The sequence below is a fragment of the Phyllopteryx taeniolatus genome, chromosome 18, assembly GCF_024500385.1.
Source record: "Phyllopteryx taeniolatus isolate TA_2022b chromosome 18, UOR_Ptae_1.2, whole genome shotgun sequence".
Classification (NCBI taxonomy): domain Eukaryota; kingdom Metazoa; phylum Chordata; class Actinopteri; order Syngnathiformes; family Syngnathidae; genus Phyllopteryx; species Phyllopteryx taeniolatus.
The window spans coordinates 13442582-13460978 of record NC_084519.1 but is presented as its reverse complement, the minus strand read 5'-3'; the positions used below and the strand labels follow the sequence as shown (position 1 = coordinate 13460978).

General features: G+C 41.7%; 1 protein-coding gene across 2 annotated transcripts in view; it reads left to right on the top strand.

Annotated features, from left to right (window-relative positions):
* The first annotated feature begins 57 nt into the window (after nt 1-57).
* LOC133468185 (MAM domain-containing glycosylphosphatidylinositol anchor protein 2-like) overlaps nt 58-18397 on the top strand; it is a 159267-nt gene continuing 140927 nt past the window's right edge. For both annotated transcript variants that reach the window (XM_061753764.1, XM_061753763.1), the window contains exons 1-2: nt 58-118; nt 13440-14114. In XM_061753764.1, the coding sequence (XP_061609748.1) occupies nt 14042-14114 (73 nt within the window). In that variant the 5' untranslated portion in view covers nt 58-118; nt 13440-14041. The remainder of the gene's footprint in view (nt 119-13439; nt 14115-18397) is intronic.

The window sequence follows — 18397 nt, the reverse complement described above, 5'->3', positions numbered from 1 at the left end:
TGCCGGGACAAAAACAAAAAGTTCCGCCCGGAACTCGTGATTCACACGGATAATTATTGCAGATGGACGCAGTGCTGGGCCACTGATAAACTTTGGCAGAAACGACAAAGGAGCGTCTGTAAGTGATTTTTAAGACACTTTTAGCTGTGAAGATGTACATACAACATGAGTGAGCTGAATGGTAGCGTTTTTGGACCTAAAATGGTAATCGCTAGCGTCCTAATGCTAATCGCGATAGCTAACCGTTTAGCATTTAGCCGTCTCGAATTCTGTACACCAAATTTATACCATCCACTAAGTACCAACATATGGCGTTTAAGGATTGGAGTTCATTCCTGATAAATGAGAATAAAATGCATCTTAGTAGTAAAGTATATATATTTTTTTGTTACAGTGGGGGGCATTATTATTTGATTATGCTATCAATAATTAATAGGAGAATCGATTCTGAAAAGATTCAATAGTTACAGCCCTATGTTTGTGTATTGTATGCATGAGAAAATTCGACATCATGATACCGATAGTTACAATGGTGGCTTTGTACAGTACAATATTGATCTTTCCCGCATGTATCAACACTGTATTGAAAGACAAAAAGCTACATCACGACTTAGATACAAACACTAGTGTATCATTACTGTATCGTGATATGAAATAAATATAATAATATATACATATCGATATTAACCCTCCTATATTGATACTTCAGAATATGTTACATTACAATATTAATATTTCTGCTTGTGTATCAAGAGACAATGCTACATCATGACTCAATAGTTACACTGTATTGCAAGCAAAAAACGATACATTACAACATCTATATTAGGAGTCGTCGATCGATACAGTCTCATGAGACAAAACGATACATAACGTGCAAAACACCATTAGAACCGCTTTTCGCTGTAATGCAGTAAAATGAAAATCAATCAAAGTCATTACTAGTAAATGATAGATAGTTTAGCTTGTGTATTGTTACTGTATCGTACACACATGTACAGTGTTGGCCAGTTACGCTTTTGCATCTGTCTTCTCAAAGTTCTCCTCAAATTGAGTTTCTCTTCGGCGGCCTCTCCCCTTTAGTCCCACGCAACGAGCGGCGCATCCCCGGCTACATGAATGGAAATCAGGCCACGGCGAGAGACTGTGCAGCTGTGGAGGGAAGGGTAGTCGGGGGCAATGGCACTCTGTTCCACAACAAAACTCCAAACAGACACAGATAAGAACACGTCAAATTTGATCAGCGATGAATTATGCATTAGGCCACTTAAAGCGTTCAGGCTTTCATCTCTTCATCTGTCTCTGTAATCACACACTGCTGCGTGTTTTTCCCCTCACATTCAGATGAATTATGTGCGTACTTGAGTGGGAATACGTACCATTCTTAGGCAAAGTGATCTAGACAAGTTACTTTCGATCACAGCTCACTTGGGAAGCTGGAGCCTTTCTCAGCTAACTTGAAGTGAGAGGCGGGCCTGGGCTCATCACATGTATAAACGACGAACATTTAGTCTTGCGTAAAAGTAGTGCATGTGTTTTTGTAAACAGATTCAATCTTAAACAAACCTAACCCACTAGTTTTGGTGAACATCAAAGACACAGGGCTCTATTTTCGTGACTGGTGTAAATCCAGTGCAGCGCTACTGTGGGAGCATTTATAGCAGACTTCAGCCGGCGCCAATCAAAGCGGCTCCTCTCATTCCCTTTAAATGCGGCGGCGATAACCAGTAGTGACTTAAATATGTTCGCGGACTTCAGAATCTGTCTGCCAAATTCAGCAAAATCGTGTTATATCACCGGTCTACCTTGTGCCAGTATTTAGATGTGGTCCGAGCAGGCAAACAGTGGGTACGGAAAGTATTCAGACCCCCTTAAATTTGTTTATTTTTTTTATATTGCAGCCATTTGCTGAAATCATTGAAGTTAATTTTTTTCCACATTAATGTACACACAGCATCTCATATTGACAGGAAAAAAAAAACAGAATTGTTGAAATGTTGAGATTTATTAAAAAAGAAAAACTGAAATATCACACAGCCATAAGTATTCAGACCCTTTGCTCAGTATTTAGTAGAAGCACCCTTTTGAGCTAATACAGCCATGAGTCTTTTTGATGCAAGTTTTTCACACCTGGATTTGGGGATCATCTGCCATTCCTCCTTGCAGATCCTCTCCAGTTCTGTCAGGTTGGATTGTGAACGTTGGTGGACAGCCATTTTCAGGTCTTTCCAGAGATGCTCAATTGGGTTTAAGTCAGGGATCTGGCTGGGCCATTCAAATACAGTCACGGAGTTGTTCTGAAGCCACTCCTTTGGTATTTTAGCTGTGTGCTTAGGGTCGTTGTCTTTTTTGAAGGTGAATCTTCGGCCCGGTCTGAGGTTCTGAGCATTCTAAAGAAGGTTTTCGTCCAGGATATCACTGTACTTGGCAGTATTCATCTTTTCTTCGATTGTAACCAGTCTTCCTGTCCCTGCAGCATGATGCTGCCACCACCATGCTTCACTGTTGGGACTATAATGGACAGGTGATGAGCAGTGCCTGGTTTTCTCCACACATGCCACTTAGAATTAAGTCCAACAATTTCCATCTTGGTCTCATCAGACCAGAAAATCTTATTTCTCACCATCTTGGAGTCCTTCAGGTGTTTTTTAGCAAACTCCATGCGGGCTTTCATGCGTCTTGCACTGAGGAGAGGCTTCCGTTGGGCCACTCTGCCATAAAGCCCCGACTGGTGGAGGGCTGCAGTGATGGTTGACTTTTTAGAACTTTCTGCCATCTCATACCCCATCTCATACCCCGCCTCCTGCCCGACGATAGCTGGGTTAGGCTCCAGCACTCCCGCGACCCTAGTGAGGATAAGCGGCTCAGAAAATGGATGGATGACAAGCAAGGCACACCGTTTTATCTGAAAATAATTAACAAAGTTAAAAAACCATCCATCCATTCAACATTATCTGAGCCGCTTAACCTTACAAGGGTCGTGGGAGCGCTGAAGCCTATCCCAGCTATCATCGGGCAGGAGGTGGGGTACACCCTGAACCGGTCGCCAGCCAATCGCAGGGCACATATACACAAACAACCATTCACACTCACATTCACACCTACGGGCAAATTAGAGTCTTCAATTAACCTACTATGCATGTTTTTGGGATGTGGGAGGAAACCAGAGTGCCCGGAGAAAACCCACGCAGGCACGGGGAGAACATGCAAACTCCACACAGGCTTGGCCGAGGATTGAACCCCGGTCCTCAGAACTGTGAGGCAGACGCTCTAACCAATCGTCCATTGTGCCGCCGTTCAAAAACCAAGCTGCATAATAATAAAAGGAAAGAAGACATGATGAGGAAAGTGACTGACCGCTGAGTGCTCTTTACAGCGTGTCAGATCAATGACCCCCCCTGTCATAGCTACCTGCTTTTTTTGGACAACAAACTGCCAAAAGGATTATGTCGTGGCAGCTTGACGGGAGGCACGAGATCGATATGTGACTAATGCGATCGGTCTTCCCCTTTTGAACCACGCTGCACGATGCAGCAGGATTTATTTTTTATTTTTTAGTCTTCGCCACCACCTCCTGCTGTATCTCGTGCCGAGACTCCCTGGAATCTGATGCGTCTGATATCCTGTCTCGTTACTCAGACCAAACGTCGGATTCTGCAGTGCATCAGGCTTCCTGTCAATAACCATTCAGAGTGCACCATCATCCACCTGCAAGTAGAGCTCATTAAAACAGACTGCAGTATTTGGGGAGATGGTGTTCATCCTTTGTCCTTGCTAATATTTCCAATATAGAATTCCCCAATGTTTTCTGCTCTCCCCACTGAAGTTAATGAAATTGTCACAGCACCTTAAGGAAATCGCCGGCGTGTAAGCAAAAACATCTGGCAAGGAGATGGCGCATGTAATGTCCACACACACACACACACACACACACACACACACACACACACACACACACACACACACACATGCCTGTGCATGAGTGACATTAAAGTATGCAGACAAAGATGCTCCTGTATGTGCATGGCAGCCGCTTTATTGTTTCTTCAACTTAAAACACAATGGGATTTAGCTATTATTAATCTAAAATGGCACACAGAGAAGCACCAGTGGCAACAATCCTAAATTCTAAATCTTAAATTGTCAAAATGGTCATCGAACTGCCGCTATGCTCGTCCCACATTAGAGGCCGTATGCAAATAAAGTGTCGCAATTTACCATTGTCCATCCGTCTAGGATACCTGCTTCCGATTGGGTCTAATCTGTGCGAATTCCCTATCCGGAGTTCGTCAAAGTACGAGCCTTGGAATTCGCCCAAAATAGCTGTTTCGACGTAAAATGGAGAATTGTTTTGTTCAATTTTGAGCATTTATCCTTTAGTCCATCTAGTTTCATGTCAGTTGGTGAAACCGGTGTTGGTATCTTATTTTTTAATGACGAGTTATTTCCTTGATTATGAGTAAAATCGGCTGCCATGCGCTGCAGAGACGCAATGAGAAAAACTCAATGTCCTCGCAATTTTACGTCACCTATCACTTAATCAAGTACATGGTGACAATTAGACTAAATCTCGAGGGAAACTTTGTTTTTGAAGGACACCTGGAAGTGACCGCAAAATGGCTGCTTGACACCAAGCTGAAATTTCAAACTCGTTACAGTTTTGTGTTTTATGGCGAGTCATCAAATTTCGCTGCAATGCTCTGCACACATGCAATGACGCAAACTCAAATGTTCTCCAATTTAATGTCGTCCGTCTGTCTAACTGGAGAACTGAAAATGCCCAAAATGATCTTTAAATGGCCACATTAAAGCAAAATGATAAACATCCTGTGTCTTTTCAGGCATGACTTCATGAGATTTTTTTTGTGGGTGTCCTTATTACATGCTTACCAAATTTGATGTTGGCAAGTGAAACTGGCTGCCAGGGATGAATTTTCAACAAAGAAAAAAAGGGCAAAATTGCCACTTTGCAACAAAATGGCAGACTTACTGTGTCTTTTCAAACATGGCTTCTTGAGACTTTTTGGGAGGTCTACTCGTGATAGACATGTTTACCAAATTACATGTCACTATAGGCAACTGGCTGTAGGCGCTGAATTTTTGACAAATAAAAAAATTATGCAAATGACCGTAAATGGATGTTTCGAACCGAAATTGCAGACTTCTTGTCTTTTTGGGCATGGCTTCTTTAGACTTTTGTATGGCTCCACTCATGATAGACATACTGTACCTTTTAAATGTTATGTTGCTATGTGACACTGGCTGTAGGGGGCTGGCTGCATTTTCAGAAAAAGAAAATGGCCAAAGTGACCCTAAATGAAGCTTTAAAATGAAATGGCAAACCTCCTGTGTATTTTCAGGCGTGGCTCCCCGAAACTTTTTTGTCTGTCTATTCAGGAAACAAAATGGCAAACGTCCTGTGTATTTTCAGGCATGGGTTCCCGAATCTTTTTTGTCCGTCTCTATTCATGAAATACATACCTAGTCAATTTCATGTTGTTAAATGAAAATGGCTTAAGGGGCTCAATTTTCATAACATCGTGGGGGTGTGTGTGACTCGCCTGCGCCAAATATTAAATTTAGCCTAGCGACCCCCCACCCCCCCTCCCACCAACAACGCAAGACTCGGTGTGAGTCTTGCGTTAAACCCGATAGAAAGGCTTGTGTGCTCTCTAATGTAGTCTTTAATCAGCCTGTGACGTGACCATCTATTTATTAAGCAGCGCTGCTGGTGCTTCCCAAATTCTTCTGCACCTGAACATCTCAGCAGTGCTGAGGGCAGCAAATTGAACCAGTGTTAAAAACACACACACACACACACACACACACACACAGACCCACACACATGCAGTACGTACATCTCTGTTCTGCTTGGCTATGCTCTCAGGAGACACTCATCATCATTTCTACACTCAACCCCCCGACGGCTTAAACCAGTTAACACACTCATAAAAAGACGCAAAAAAAAAAGCCAGCAAAATTGCTTTGCAGTGATTAAGAGTAATGTGTGGCACTCGTGACAGCTTCATCTTCTTTCTTACAGGAGCTGCAGTCCAAATTGGTGGTCATTTTGTAACTTTGTGTCATATTGCTCAAGATGGTAACAAAAGAACAGTTTTACCTCAAATTCTATGCCGATGTGATGAAATTAAGACTTTCCTAGTTGCTTTTATGTACTCTTAGATTACTTTGTGTTGTATCCGTTGTTTTTGGCGGCTTATTTTTCACTTGCTTTCCCTCTTGTGTCTGTGTCTGGATGCACTCTGGGACAACGCAACACTTTTACCTTCTATTCTCCACCTATGTGAAGAATGAAACTTTCTTTGACTGATTATTATTATTCTTATTTTGCTTCTAGAGGAATTTTCATTCTCAATTGTTGTTTAATAATAGAATTATATGATTTATTTTTCACTTCCTCTCCCACCAAAGGTACAGGGTTACATTGTATGGTGGACATTATTATATTGTAATATGCTATATGTTCAAGTCTAATTAGTTTCAGAAAATTATGATTTTTTATTTCAAAGATTCTGGCTATTTTCTTTTTTTTCCTTTGTAAATTTTGGACTTAACATTTGAATTCCTCATAAGATTTTTGGTCTTGTGAAATTCCAATTTTATTTGTTTTTCCTCAACACCAGTACAATATCCTTGGAACATTAGGACTCTCGTCTATAATCTAGAAGTGACTGACTGACATGTTAATAGGAAAATAGACGCAAAAATGATGTTTGTGTCGCACATCAGGGGAGAAAATGACACGGCAATAACAGCCACGATGCTTTCTTTTCATGTGTTGCGAGGTGATTAGAATTCCGCTTCATCGGCCCAGTGGAAAAGCAACCGTGTAAATCAAATCCGCCGCCTTATGATGGCGAGAGAGACGGCAAGAATTTTTGTAACATGATATGCATTATTCATCGCGCATCAATAATTCATTTGTTTTCTCAAGTCGGCCGAAAGTGATTGCGGCCCTATTTCGTTTGGCCCTGTATCCAATGGTTAGATGCGGCGCGATGTTTGGATATCTTTCCATGTTATACACTTGCGTGTATGCTGCTTTGTGGCCTAGTGTAGTTTTTCTCCAACAAGTCACATATAGTATTTAGAAAAATCTCACGGTACCCCACCAAGGATGGAATGGAAGGTGGACCTGCAGATTCACCTAGTCGCAGATTTAAAATTTCTTTTAAATGCTTTTTTCTTTTTGAGGCGTTAACCAACCCCAAAAATGCTTATTGATGGTTTATCACTGCTTATTCAAGATTGTTTTTTTTTCCAGTGCAATTATAATGGACATCAGTTATCCGCAGATTTTCGCAGGCCCGGTCCCGACTCAATTTACTCACAAATGTCCTTACTCAGTGTGAACTCTGAACAAATTCTAACTAGAATTTTTGTGTTTCAATGTATCCAACATCCATCCAGTCAAATTAAGCTACTGACATTGGAAAGATAGGAAGCATCTAAAATTGACAGAAATTTAATTTGAAAATCAGAAATTAAAATTCAAACTTAAATGGCACAGATATACTTCCATAGAAGTGCCTCTCCCAAACTGCCAATTAGCCGCATCTGCTAGTACACCCACTCAGGTACAAACAATGATTACCTCTGGCCTTTTGGAGAGCGTCTCGTGTTTAATTTGGCACCCGTTCGAATCTGGCAGAGCCCTGGCAGTACAATTTGTGGTGCGCCCTCTCCTCACCTGAAAATGTATAGATACGCATGAGGCCCTTTTTGCAATCTTTTCTAGAGAGATCATTGCAGTGTTAGACACCAAGCAGTACACTGGGAATGTCTGCACGGCACGATTGTGCTGGCTCGGCCCGTGATATTAAAGTAAGTAGGCCTTTTCTCCTTTTAAGGCGGCGTTGCTCATCTTTGCTGGATTAATAGCATGGAATAGAATAAGCCTCAATGGACAGTACCGGGCAGCACACAAGCATAATGATATCAAACACATGAAAATCTGTCTACAGTATGTACACTTGAGACTGAGAAGAAAGAGTCTCCATGAATAATAAACACTGCCAATGCAGATGTGGATGACTACGTGTAAATGAATAAATAGACACTGTACAGTATATACAGAAGTCAATATGGACTGCAGTATTAAGTGGAATTACCCGATTGGAGCGGAAGAGAGGAAAAACTGAGAGGGAAGCAAACAGTTTTGATCACAACTAAAAAAAGGTTTCAACCTTTTTTACGATGACGAATGTGCGTAACTGACAACAGCAAGAGGCAGACGCGATTGCCGGTATATATAGCACTGCTGTCAGTGTCAGCCGAGGAGAATGCAGTGGAAAAGAAGGGGAGAGCGACACGAGGGACGCTTTTCATCACGAAGGCGCGAGTATTAAAGCGGTCAAAATGGTAAACCATATTAAATGTTCGTTTTGATTACAGCAACGGTTCTCAAACTTTTTAAGTCACCGCAAAAAATAATTAGCCCTCCAAGTACCAACATGTGGCATGTTTGCATGTTCTCCCCGTGCCCGCGTGGGTTTTCTCCGGGCACTCCGGTTTCCTCCCACATCCCAAAAACATGCATTAATTGGAGACTCTAAATTGCCCGTAAGTGTGAATGTGAGTGCGAATGGTTGTTTGTTTGTATGTGCCCTGCGATTGGCTGGCAACCAGTTCTGGGTGCACCCCGCCTCCTGCCCGATGATAGCTGGGATAGGCTCCAGCATGCCCGCAACCCTAGTGAGGAGAAGCGGCTCGGAAAATGGATGGAAGTACCTTTATAATAAATAGCAATAAAATACAGTAAGGAGTAGTAGGCCCAAGTGTTCAGTAAAAAAACAAAACAGGTTTTATTCCTAAAAAGTATATTTAATATTCCAGTATATTGTAAGCTACTTTTACATTATGAACAATTTGAACATTAACACTGCGCTTTAATATAGAAAAAATATACTTCGCCTTAAAGTTCAATTAATTGTACTTCAATAACACTTTAAAAACAAACAGCTAATGATTAAATGCAACTGTATTGTACTTAAAAAAACAATAACATTTAACTGTAGCTACCTAAAAAAGGTACTGTACTTGAAAATTAAAAACATTTACTGTACATTAAAAGTAAGAAAAAAATACTGAATTTGAGTTTCAAAAAATCAGGCTGTGTGCGTGGCTCCAAACTTCAGTTGAATGTTTGATTGTCTTTAATGTTTGAAATGTTCATTGATAATTTTGTGTACTCCGAGTTGCACTCGTACGACACGTCGAGAATCACTGGTATTACAGTAAAAGTGTTGAGATGATTGATGATTGTTCGATAATAATCCTTAAGAATTTGAAGGACTTTATCTAGCTCAAGAAATAGGAGAACTTTCTTAAATTCACACTTTTTTAGTTCAAAATGTGGAATAAATATGATTCATTCGACAGAGGAAGGGGAACATATTCAAACAGTTAAATTATACATAATCATAAATGTGGACAGCAGCAAGAATAGTCGGCAGCATTATACTGCATGTAAACATGGCGAGATGTGCAGCAACACAGAATATGTGGAAATTCTTTACTGAAAATTATATATTTGTCGCATAACGTATCAAAATTAATAGATCGACATTTCCTCCTTGAAATATGAGTTTTTATGCAAAATATGACTAAACGCTGGCGAGAACGGTGCTCTGAACGAGCAAGTTTCCGGGCCCGCCTAAGTGGCCGAGCACAGCTTAATTAGCACGGCACGTCGACTCTATGCTGTCTCACCAAAACAGCCGTGACAGAATCAATCGAACGAGTTGGGTGGAATCAGCGTGGGAGCGGCGGTGGTCGATAAAGCCGATAGAAGGTTTCAACTGCGTAAGAATGGATGGACCGCCGTGCGGGTTAATCAATGACAACGCAAATGGTTAATGCCTGATTACAGTATAGATATCTGGATAGATTCATCACAAATTTGAATCAGATTGGAGCTTTGGGACTTGACGAAAGATGCATGATACTCCATCATACCAATTTTTATTTTATTACATTTTTTTTTACCCAAACTACAATAAAAATCCTGTGCTCCCCCAGAGATTTGCCACTAAATGCCAAATTCTCATCTTTCACGTCAAACCGAGCACCTTATCAACCTCCATAAAAACCGAGCGAAATGTCACACGGCGTATTGTGTTCATAAAGTCTCTTCTCGTAGCTGCTCAGTGTCACTGTGCTCACACCGCTGGCCTTGTAATTGTGTCCTTTTAATCATGGCAGCTCATTTATCGTAATACTTGGAGGTGAGAGGTTTGAATTCCGGCAAGGATTTAGTCGACAGTGGTGATAGGGAGAAGAGTCATTACACAATAACATCAACTCCAGAAAGATTTATAGATTTGGTTGTTAGAGTGACAGCTGATATCATTCCTCTGTAGTTCTGCAGTTGCCATTATTGCACATTACAAACGAGCTCACTCCAGCTCCTTCTGCAGGAAGGTAACTGCCTCGCTTGAGCCCAATGCTAGCAGATTGTAACAGTAAAGAAAGAAAATGAATTTGCTTCAGTCGGATCTGCATTGTATTTTCCGTGTTCTTGACACACTTGACTATGACATGACATGCTATTTGTAATTCTTCCGAGTAACCAACTAAAGAATCAGCAATCAGCATTCAAAACAACTTCTCGCCTTGTGCCTTTCGTGCTTGGCCGAGGTTAAAATGTCCAAAACGCTTTGATGTTATCTTTCTGTCAGCCCGATATTTACCTTTATACGCTACCAATATCCGCTGTCGAAAAGATTAGAAATGGCTCGTCGTTGCCCCAACTACTTTTAGTTTATGCTAACTCTTGTTAGCCTCGCGCAGACGAAATGGAAATATAATAATATTCACAGCTGCAAAACACCCGTAGTGAAGTCGCTTGAGCTTGCTGATGATAAAATTAAACAGCGACATACTCTCAACGCCCCGTGATAAAACAAAAGCAAGTTACGAGTTGAAAATAAAATCTCAACACCGCCGTTCAAGGGCACCGACGCCTGGCGTAAAACGGATGGCGGGACAAGATTAGTCCATTAGATTTTCATGGCAAATTTCTAACGGCCTGTTTTAAATGTCGACCCCACCGAAATAATTTTTTCGTTTTAAGGTCATCATTGGAGGATGCCAATGAGGCAATGACATTGTGAATGTAAAGACTCCCTAACTAAAGGAAGGGACAATCATTCTGGATCCTCGCCATTGGGTGCTGTGTGCACACTTCTTACTGTATGTTTGAGGGTAATGTATGAAACATTCAGTGATTAAGAGGTTTCTTAGAAAGCGCGTTGCTAGGCAACAGCTACTGTAAGGTCCGGCTACTGATAGTGCACACACTTCAGTGTACCAGTGGAGCAATATACAAGACACTCAGTAAATAGTTTTGCTTTTTTTGTTTGTTTTTAAATTCATGGTCATCAAATCTACTAAAACATACCTTTTAAAGTGGTTTAGCTTTTACTGCGCATTGCTTTTTAGCTGAAAACTTCACTAATGTTTGTTATAGCCAGTATAAAGTCGTCATAAAAGCAGTCTAGTACAGTGGAAAGTATGTGTCCCTCCAAACAGTTCTTTCATCAATGTCATTTTGTATCATTTAGATAAGGAAATACATCCGGAATGGCCTTGCATCAAAAATGATTACTTACTCAAACATCAGCATTTATTAATGCAATCTTATATCAACATTATACATTTCAAAGTAATGTTTGAAGTACCAGAAACTGCTTACTTTGTCAAAAATGAACAAACGCAGTAGAATTTGTATTTTGATGACAATCTTATGTGTTTTGCCTGCACCAAATCTTTTGTCCTAAGTTTATCTTTAACCAGGCCTATTTGCAGTTGTTCCATATGGGGAAATTAATGACACTTGTATATTCAGCCCTTTTATCACAGAAGCACTGTCACCTTCGTGCAAAACATGTTGCAGCGAGCACAAATACAAGCCGTAACGTTAGCGCCAACAGTTCAAGTGAGTTGAGTGTCTATTTTAACGGTACCAGTGCTTCTCAATTGTTGTTACCCTGGGGTGGACCCCTATTTTCCTATTGTTGTCAAGTCGCGACTCACTTTTATAGAAGTTAAGACCAATGAAGAAAATGTGTTGTGGAAAAAAATAGCATTTGAAAACATAACTATGATCCCAAAGCACTTAAATATAATTCAAACTCGTCTTGAAAATAAATCTTCAAAAGAAATGGCTTTCATATGATTTTATTTAAAAGTAATGCACCAAGTACACGTGTACATGCGCATGTACACTCTCCATAACTTCCACTAACAATCCAGGCTAAAATGAGCTCCTCCCTGACATACAAAGACGTTAATATCTCAGTCGAGATGTATGTCAACATACAGTACTTCCTTGACACCAATTACTACTTTCTCATTAGCCAGGGGTCTTGTGGCGTGTTAGAGCATTATACAAAGAGCACAAATACACTAATAGATGGGGTTTTCAGCAAATAGTTTATAGGTTCTTCAGAAAACCAACACGAATAAGTGTATTTGTCAATAGCGAACCACGAATAGGCAAGGGTTCACTGTATATCATTTTGTTTTAACATAACAACACGGCACCTTATTAATAAATGAGGATGTACATGACAACTGCACATACAAACATGAGTAGGTTACAAACGGCACATGATGAATTACAGTAGATTGCTAGGCTGTGAACGATAACGTGGTCACTTGGCACAAGAAGGCATGCTCAGTAACTGCTGTTTTTCATTTGAATTATTTGTATTTTTGTATGGACACAATGAAAAAAATCACAACAAATAATACAATATGCAGGGAAAATAAACAATAATTATGAAAAATCACCTAAATATTAGGAGCAATACAAACATATTAGTTGAAAAAGATATGACAAAAATAATCCCGCCATGAACCTTAAGTCAGCTGGGATAGGCTCCAGCTCATGTAGAAAAAGAAACAAATGGGTGTTTTTTGTGGTGTGGCTGGAACAGATTGATGGCATTTCATTTCATTTCAATGTGGAAAATTGATTTGATATACTTAACTTTATTTATAGAGCACTTTAAAAAACAACCGCAGCTGACACAATGTACTGTATATAAATCAATATTGAGCATAAATAATAGCAACAATAAAAATTTCCATCCATCCATCCATCCAACCATCCATTTTCTTTACCGCTTATCCTCACTAGGGTGGCGGGACAATAAACAAGAATAAATAAAATACCTTTTTTTTTAAAACATTTTTTTTTTCCCTTCGAAACCAATCGGTGACATTGAAACACTCTTTCAGCACCTCATCTGTATCTTTACTATGTATAATCTTTGTGAAAAAAATGTGAAATACTTGTATAAAACACACCTCCCTCTGTCTCTCTCTCTCTCTCTCTCTCTCTCTCTCTCTCTCGCTCTCTCTCTCTCTCACCCCCATCACATCTTCCTCCTCCTCTGTCCTCTTCCTCCCAGCCCCGAGCAGCTGCGTCTCTCCAGCCTTCCCTGACGCCGACTCAACCATACTGATGAGCCCGGGGAGCCGCGCGCCTCCTCCTGACGTCGCCTCCTTTCCCTCACACCGGCTTGCGCAAGAACAGTGACCGAGCGAGCCGCGGAAGCGCAGCCTCCCCCCTCCCAGCAGCCTCGCACTCTCACCGGCTCTTCCGCACCCGAACGCAGACCTTTGGAACAGATCCGTCCAAGGGTGGGTGATGCGCACGTCGCCGCCGCTACCTCCGCCCGGCCACTCTTACATCGGCATCGGTACCTCCGCGTGGATTCGGCAACTGTGAGCACTCAAAGAGGAGCCATGCACGACACTGTCGCACCACTGCCCGCCTGCAGTCCTCCTCCTCGGCACAGTCCCTCGGGCTCCCTCGCTACCAACCCGGAGGAGCCGATGCAAGCTTGCTAAAGAAGAATAAGGAAAGAAAAGACCCACAACCGACACTTCTAGAACCTTTTTTTTTTTCGGTGGAGCGGAATAGGAAGCCTTGCTCGACGCGCATATTGATTGCTTTTCCTTTGGATCATGCAGAGATTATTACTACGGTGAAGGAGAGAGCAAATAAAGGATGGATCAGGTTATGTACGTTGTGGGGCTACTGGTGCTGCTCGCGGAGGGCGTCCGTTCCCAAGGAGTGTACGGTGAGTGAGTGACATGCATGCCTGTGACCTTGCAAAAAATCTATTTGTAAGTCACTATTACTCTTAATGCACTGCATGATTAATTACACACACAAAAAGCATGCAACTCTCCCTCCTTATATTGTAATCCAGGGATGATTACACCTAATTGAGTGTCCACATGCAGGGAACCTCACCAATATGTTAGGTGTCACTCTATTATGTGACATTCTTCATCTCTTTTTGTGCAACCGGTGGTACAAGCAGTCAGTCGCCATCATGAAACAGGATGGAAGCTCACGTGCGCTCTACTTAAAAGCTGTGCTGAATGTGAAGTCGTGTGTGGACTGGGTGGTTGTTGCCTGGCACCGTTACACGGAGCCATGTTGTCGTGTGCAGGAATGATGGGAGTCTCCGGTGTTATCTGTTCTGTGGAGGCGCTATAGGGCCTCATCTGCAAACAAACACAAACAAAAACAACCTCCTCAATCACTGCACTCTGCACGTATGTGTTTGGAGTGTTCCTCCAAAACCCCCCTCTGGGCCCTCGTCCAATATGGATGTTGCGAGAAATCACCATCGTTAGACGCCTTACACGCATTAAGAGGCAACGGTGTCCCATCATGGCTCGCCGTAGAGGAGTTGGTGATGGAACAGATGTAGCTGTGTGTTTTTTTTTAACTCCCCTGCGCTTGTGTGGCGCCGTGCTGTGCATTCTCAAAATGGTCATCTACCCCCCACCCCCAACCCATGTCCTCATCACTATTCTGCTCTAAGTGCCGCATCTACTCGGTATGCACCTATACGAGCGGGACAGTGCAATGCGATAATGCAAAAAAAAAAAAAAAGGCCAAACCTCGTCACTTTCTCTAACTGGTCAGGAAGTATAATTGTTTTCGAAAGTGAACTACTGTAAAACGATACATAAAAAAACATAAAACAGTCTTCGTGGCGTATTCTTCCCATTCTTCTTGTTTACACTTGGGTGCTTGCTTAACTGCGCTCCTGAGGTGCAGTTTCAAATTGTACAACCTTCTGTTTTTGGGCTGGTCCCCGGGTTCTGCTTTAGAAACCGTTAAACTGGACTTTTAAGTTAAACATACAGTGAACCCCTGTAAAAGAATTTAAACATACTGGTATTAATACTAAAAATGCAACCCTAAACTGTATAGAAATACTGTACATATTGTCATGCGTAAATGCATGTACCTTTAAGAGGCGGGGCCTGGTGGAGCGGTGTGTCACATTGGCGAGTCTTCATGTGAGTGTCTTTGTGTGAGCTGTGACCGACAGCAGCTTCTGCATGCGTGTGCTCACTGTATTTGTGTTTTACTTTTCTCCCGGCGTTCATTTAACTGCTAAAAAGGCAACGACTGTGGCTCTTCTTTCCCACATGCGAGAACATTACACTAAGTATACTGTATTTTCTCACAAGTGTAAAAAAAAAAGGTAGTTACCTAGTGTAAAACGTAAACACCGCCGACATTAACTTTGAATGATGACCTACTTCCGGTAACTCCCGATGTTTATCCTTCTCGTCATGATCTTCTTTCCCTATGTGTTACCAAAAAAGGTCAGAACTTTACAGTTCATCCTCCAAGCAGCCTCATCATTGTATCGTGAGCGTACTCTGTCGCCGTGCTTTAACTGCGAAATGCTAGCATGGTATAGTGAGCCGAACATTAAGCTTAGAGACAAGAAGACTCACAGAAAGGCATAGAAGTGCCATGGGTCAAAAGCTAGTTGTGAATTTTGCTTTTCAACTCCTTGTTAGAGAACAGCAGGTTGTGCAAAAAGCCCTGAAACACTTAACTGTTGGACATGTGCATTCGAAAGTTTAGAGTAAGTACATGTAAGTTCACCTGTAAAGGTTCTAGTGGTGCATTTTTTAATTCATCCTGAAATTTCACCCAAAAGCTGAATACACCTAACTTTTTGTGTGAATTTTACATTATAAAAATTTCACCAAACAAAAATGTCAGAAAAATATATATACAGTACTGAAATAATGTCAATTTTGGCTCAATTAACTCACAAATTTACTTTGTCGGTGTAACATCTGGATATTTTTAGGTGAACACAAAGCTAATATTCTGATGTATGGCTGGCAACAAGTGGATACACAGGTTAATTGTACCTTCTGCCATCTAGTGTACTGCCTGTCACTATACATTGTTTTCATAGATAGCTGAGTGGAGGTGGCTGACTGGTTAGAGCGTCAGCCTCACAGTTCTGAGAACCCGGGTTCAATCCCCGGCCCCGCCTGTGTGGAGTTTGCATGTTCTCCCCGTGCCTGCGTGAGTTTTCTCCGGGCACTCCGGTTTCCTCCCACATCCCAAAAACATGCATGAATTGAAGACTCTAAATTGCCCATAGGTGTGACTGTGACTGTGACTGTGAGTGCGAATGGTTGTTTGTTTGTTTGTTTGTGCCCTGCGATTGGCTGGCAACCAGTTCAGGGTGTACCCCGCCTCCTGTCCGATGATAGCTGGGATAGGCTCCAGCACGCCCACGACCCTTGTGAGGAGAAGCGGCTCAGAAAATGGATGGATGGATGGATGGATGGATAAGTCACTTGGCAGACTCACGGCACACTAATGTGCCGGGGCACAGAGGTTGGGAATCACTCTTATAGGGTAGATACAGTGTTATTTGCTGAACATTTTTAACAATCAGGCCCAAGTCAGCATCAACTCGTCAACTGCAAGAAGCTGCAAGAATGTCTGCGCTGTTGCGATTTTCATCGTCCAGTGCCGTACAAGCAGACCCGAAGTGGCGTCGATTGACCTCATCTCATAAATAATAGGGAAGTCGTCATTCATCGATCAAAATCAATGGATTGATCCATAAGCTCAATAAGCCACAAGTGATGCAAGTCATTGTGCTTGATTGTTATTTAAGCATGCCCCTGATGAAATAACGCTTGACAAGTGAGTAATAGACTACTTTTTTCCTGTTGCTCTAAAGATAAAAGCTATTTGGATGCATGATATGAATATAAACCAGCACGTTTAAACAAATCTCGCATTGATTGAAGGTTGCTGAACTGAATCAAAATGGCATCTTATGGACATTGTGGCCCGTAAACGAAGTAGCAGCACGGTCCAGATGATCAATGATATTGTATGCCTATTGCAGCCTAAATAATACACACTCCATTGGAAAACACTGCAGTTGTGATTGTGATTAAATGCCTGGTTAATTAGCGTTGTGAATTGAATTGAGTCCCAAACAAGCCGAGATGAACGATTAAATCAAGTGTCATTATGCTTATTTATCTGCAGTAATTTCTTGATTTGATGTTTTATATTGAATGTCTCGGTCGTAGTCGTCACGGCTTTCCAAGTGGAGGCAAACGTGTGGCTGGACACGAGAGTGCTTTCATCACCGCTAGACCCCCCCCACCCCAACTAAACGGTGTAGTTGTTAAGGAGCAGTCAAACACCAGCGAGTTAAGCGATGGTGCCAGAGTCATTAGAGGGGCCTGACGTGGGCCAGTCACCCCCAAAACTATGTGGCTCCAGGCCACAGAAGAACATCTGCTTGCCTGCTTGTTTTTGTTGTGTTCACATCACACAGTCCATTTCATTTTCAGGAGATAATGTTAATATTTCATCAGCAATACTGAAGGTACAGTGTGGTTTGGTACAGTATGTTTTGAAATGGTAAATCCTGAACTGGCTTGTGTTTCCAGATGTTTTTTTCAGGAGTCGTAATGGGTTATTGTAGTTGTTCTCAGACTTTTTACACCAAGTGACACCTAAAAGTTGCAGTTCTAATGGGTCAAAATATCCAGGTTGGAAGGTGGGTGCATTTTAGTGGGTTGGGTTTTGAAAATGAGATGTTTGCTGGCCTTCCAGTACCATACCACTGTGGATGGTACAGCAAAAATTCACAATTGATGCCTGCCGAAAAAGGCTTTATATTAGACATGGTCTTGGCCTGAGTGCAAAAATAGAAAATAAGTGATTTTTTGTTTTTAGTAAATACATTTCCGAAACAATCAGCAAATTAGCATATACCGAACTGCGAATACGCGGGGAGGTGCACATAACACATATACCAATAATCGGGCCAAATTTGACCATTTTTCCTCTCTTCAAAATCAGCACAGGCCAGATTATTGGATGATTTTGTAAAACAATCCTGTGGTGGGGGGTTAAGTGTTAATTTTTCCCTGCCGAGATCTGCTAGGAAAATGGATGATCGTAAAAACTAAACCTGTTCAGTATTTGCAATGGAAAATCGTTACGTGTGGTCAACAACGAATTTGGCTGAGTCATAGACTCTCTGGTTGTGGAATT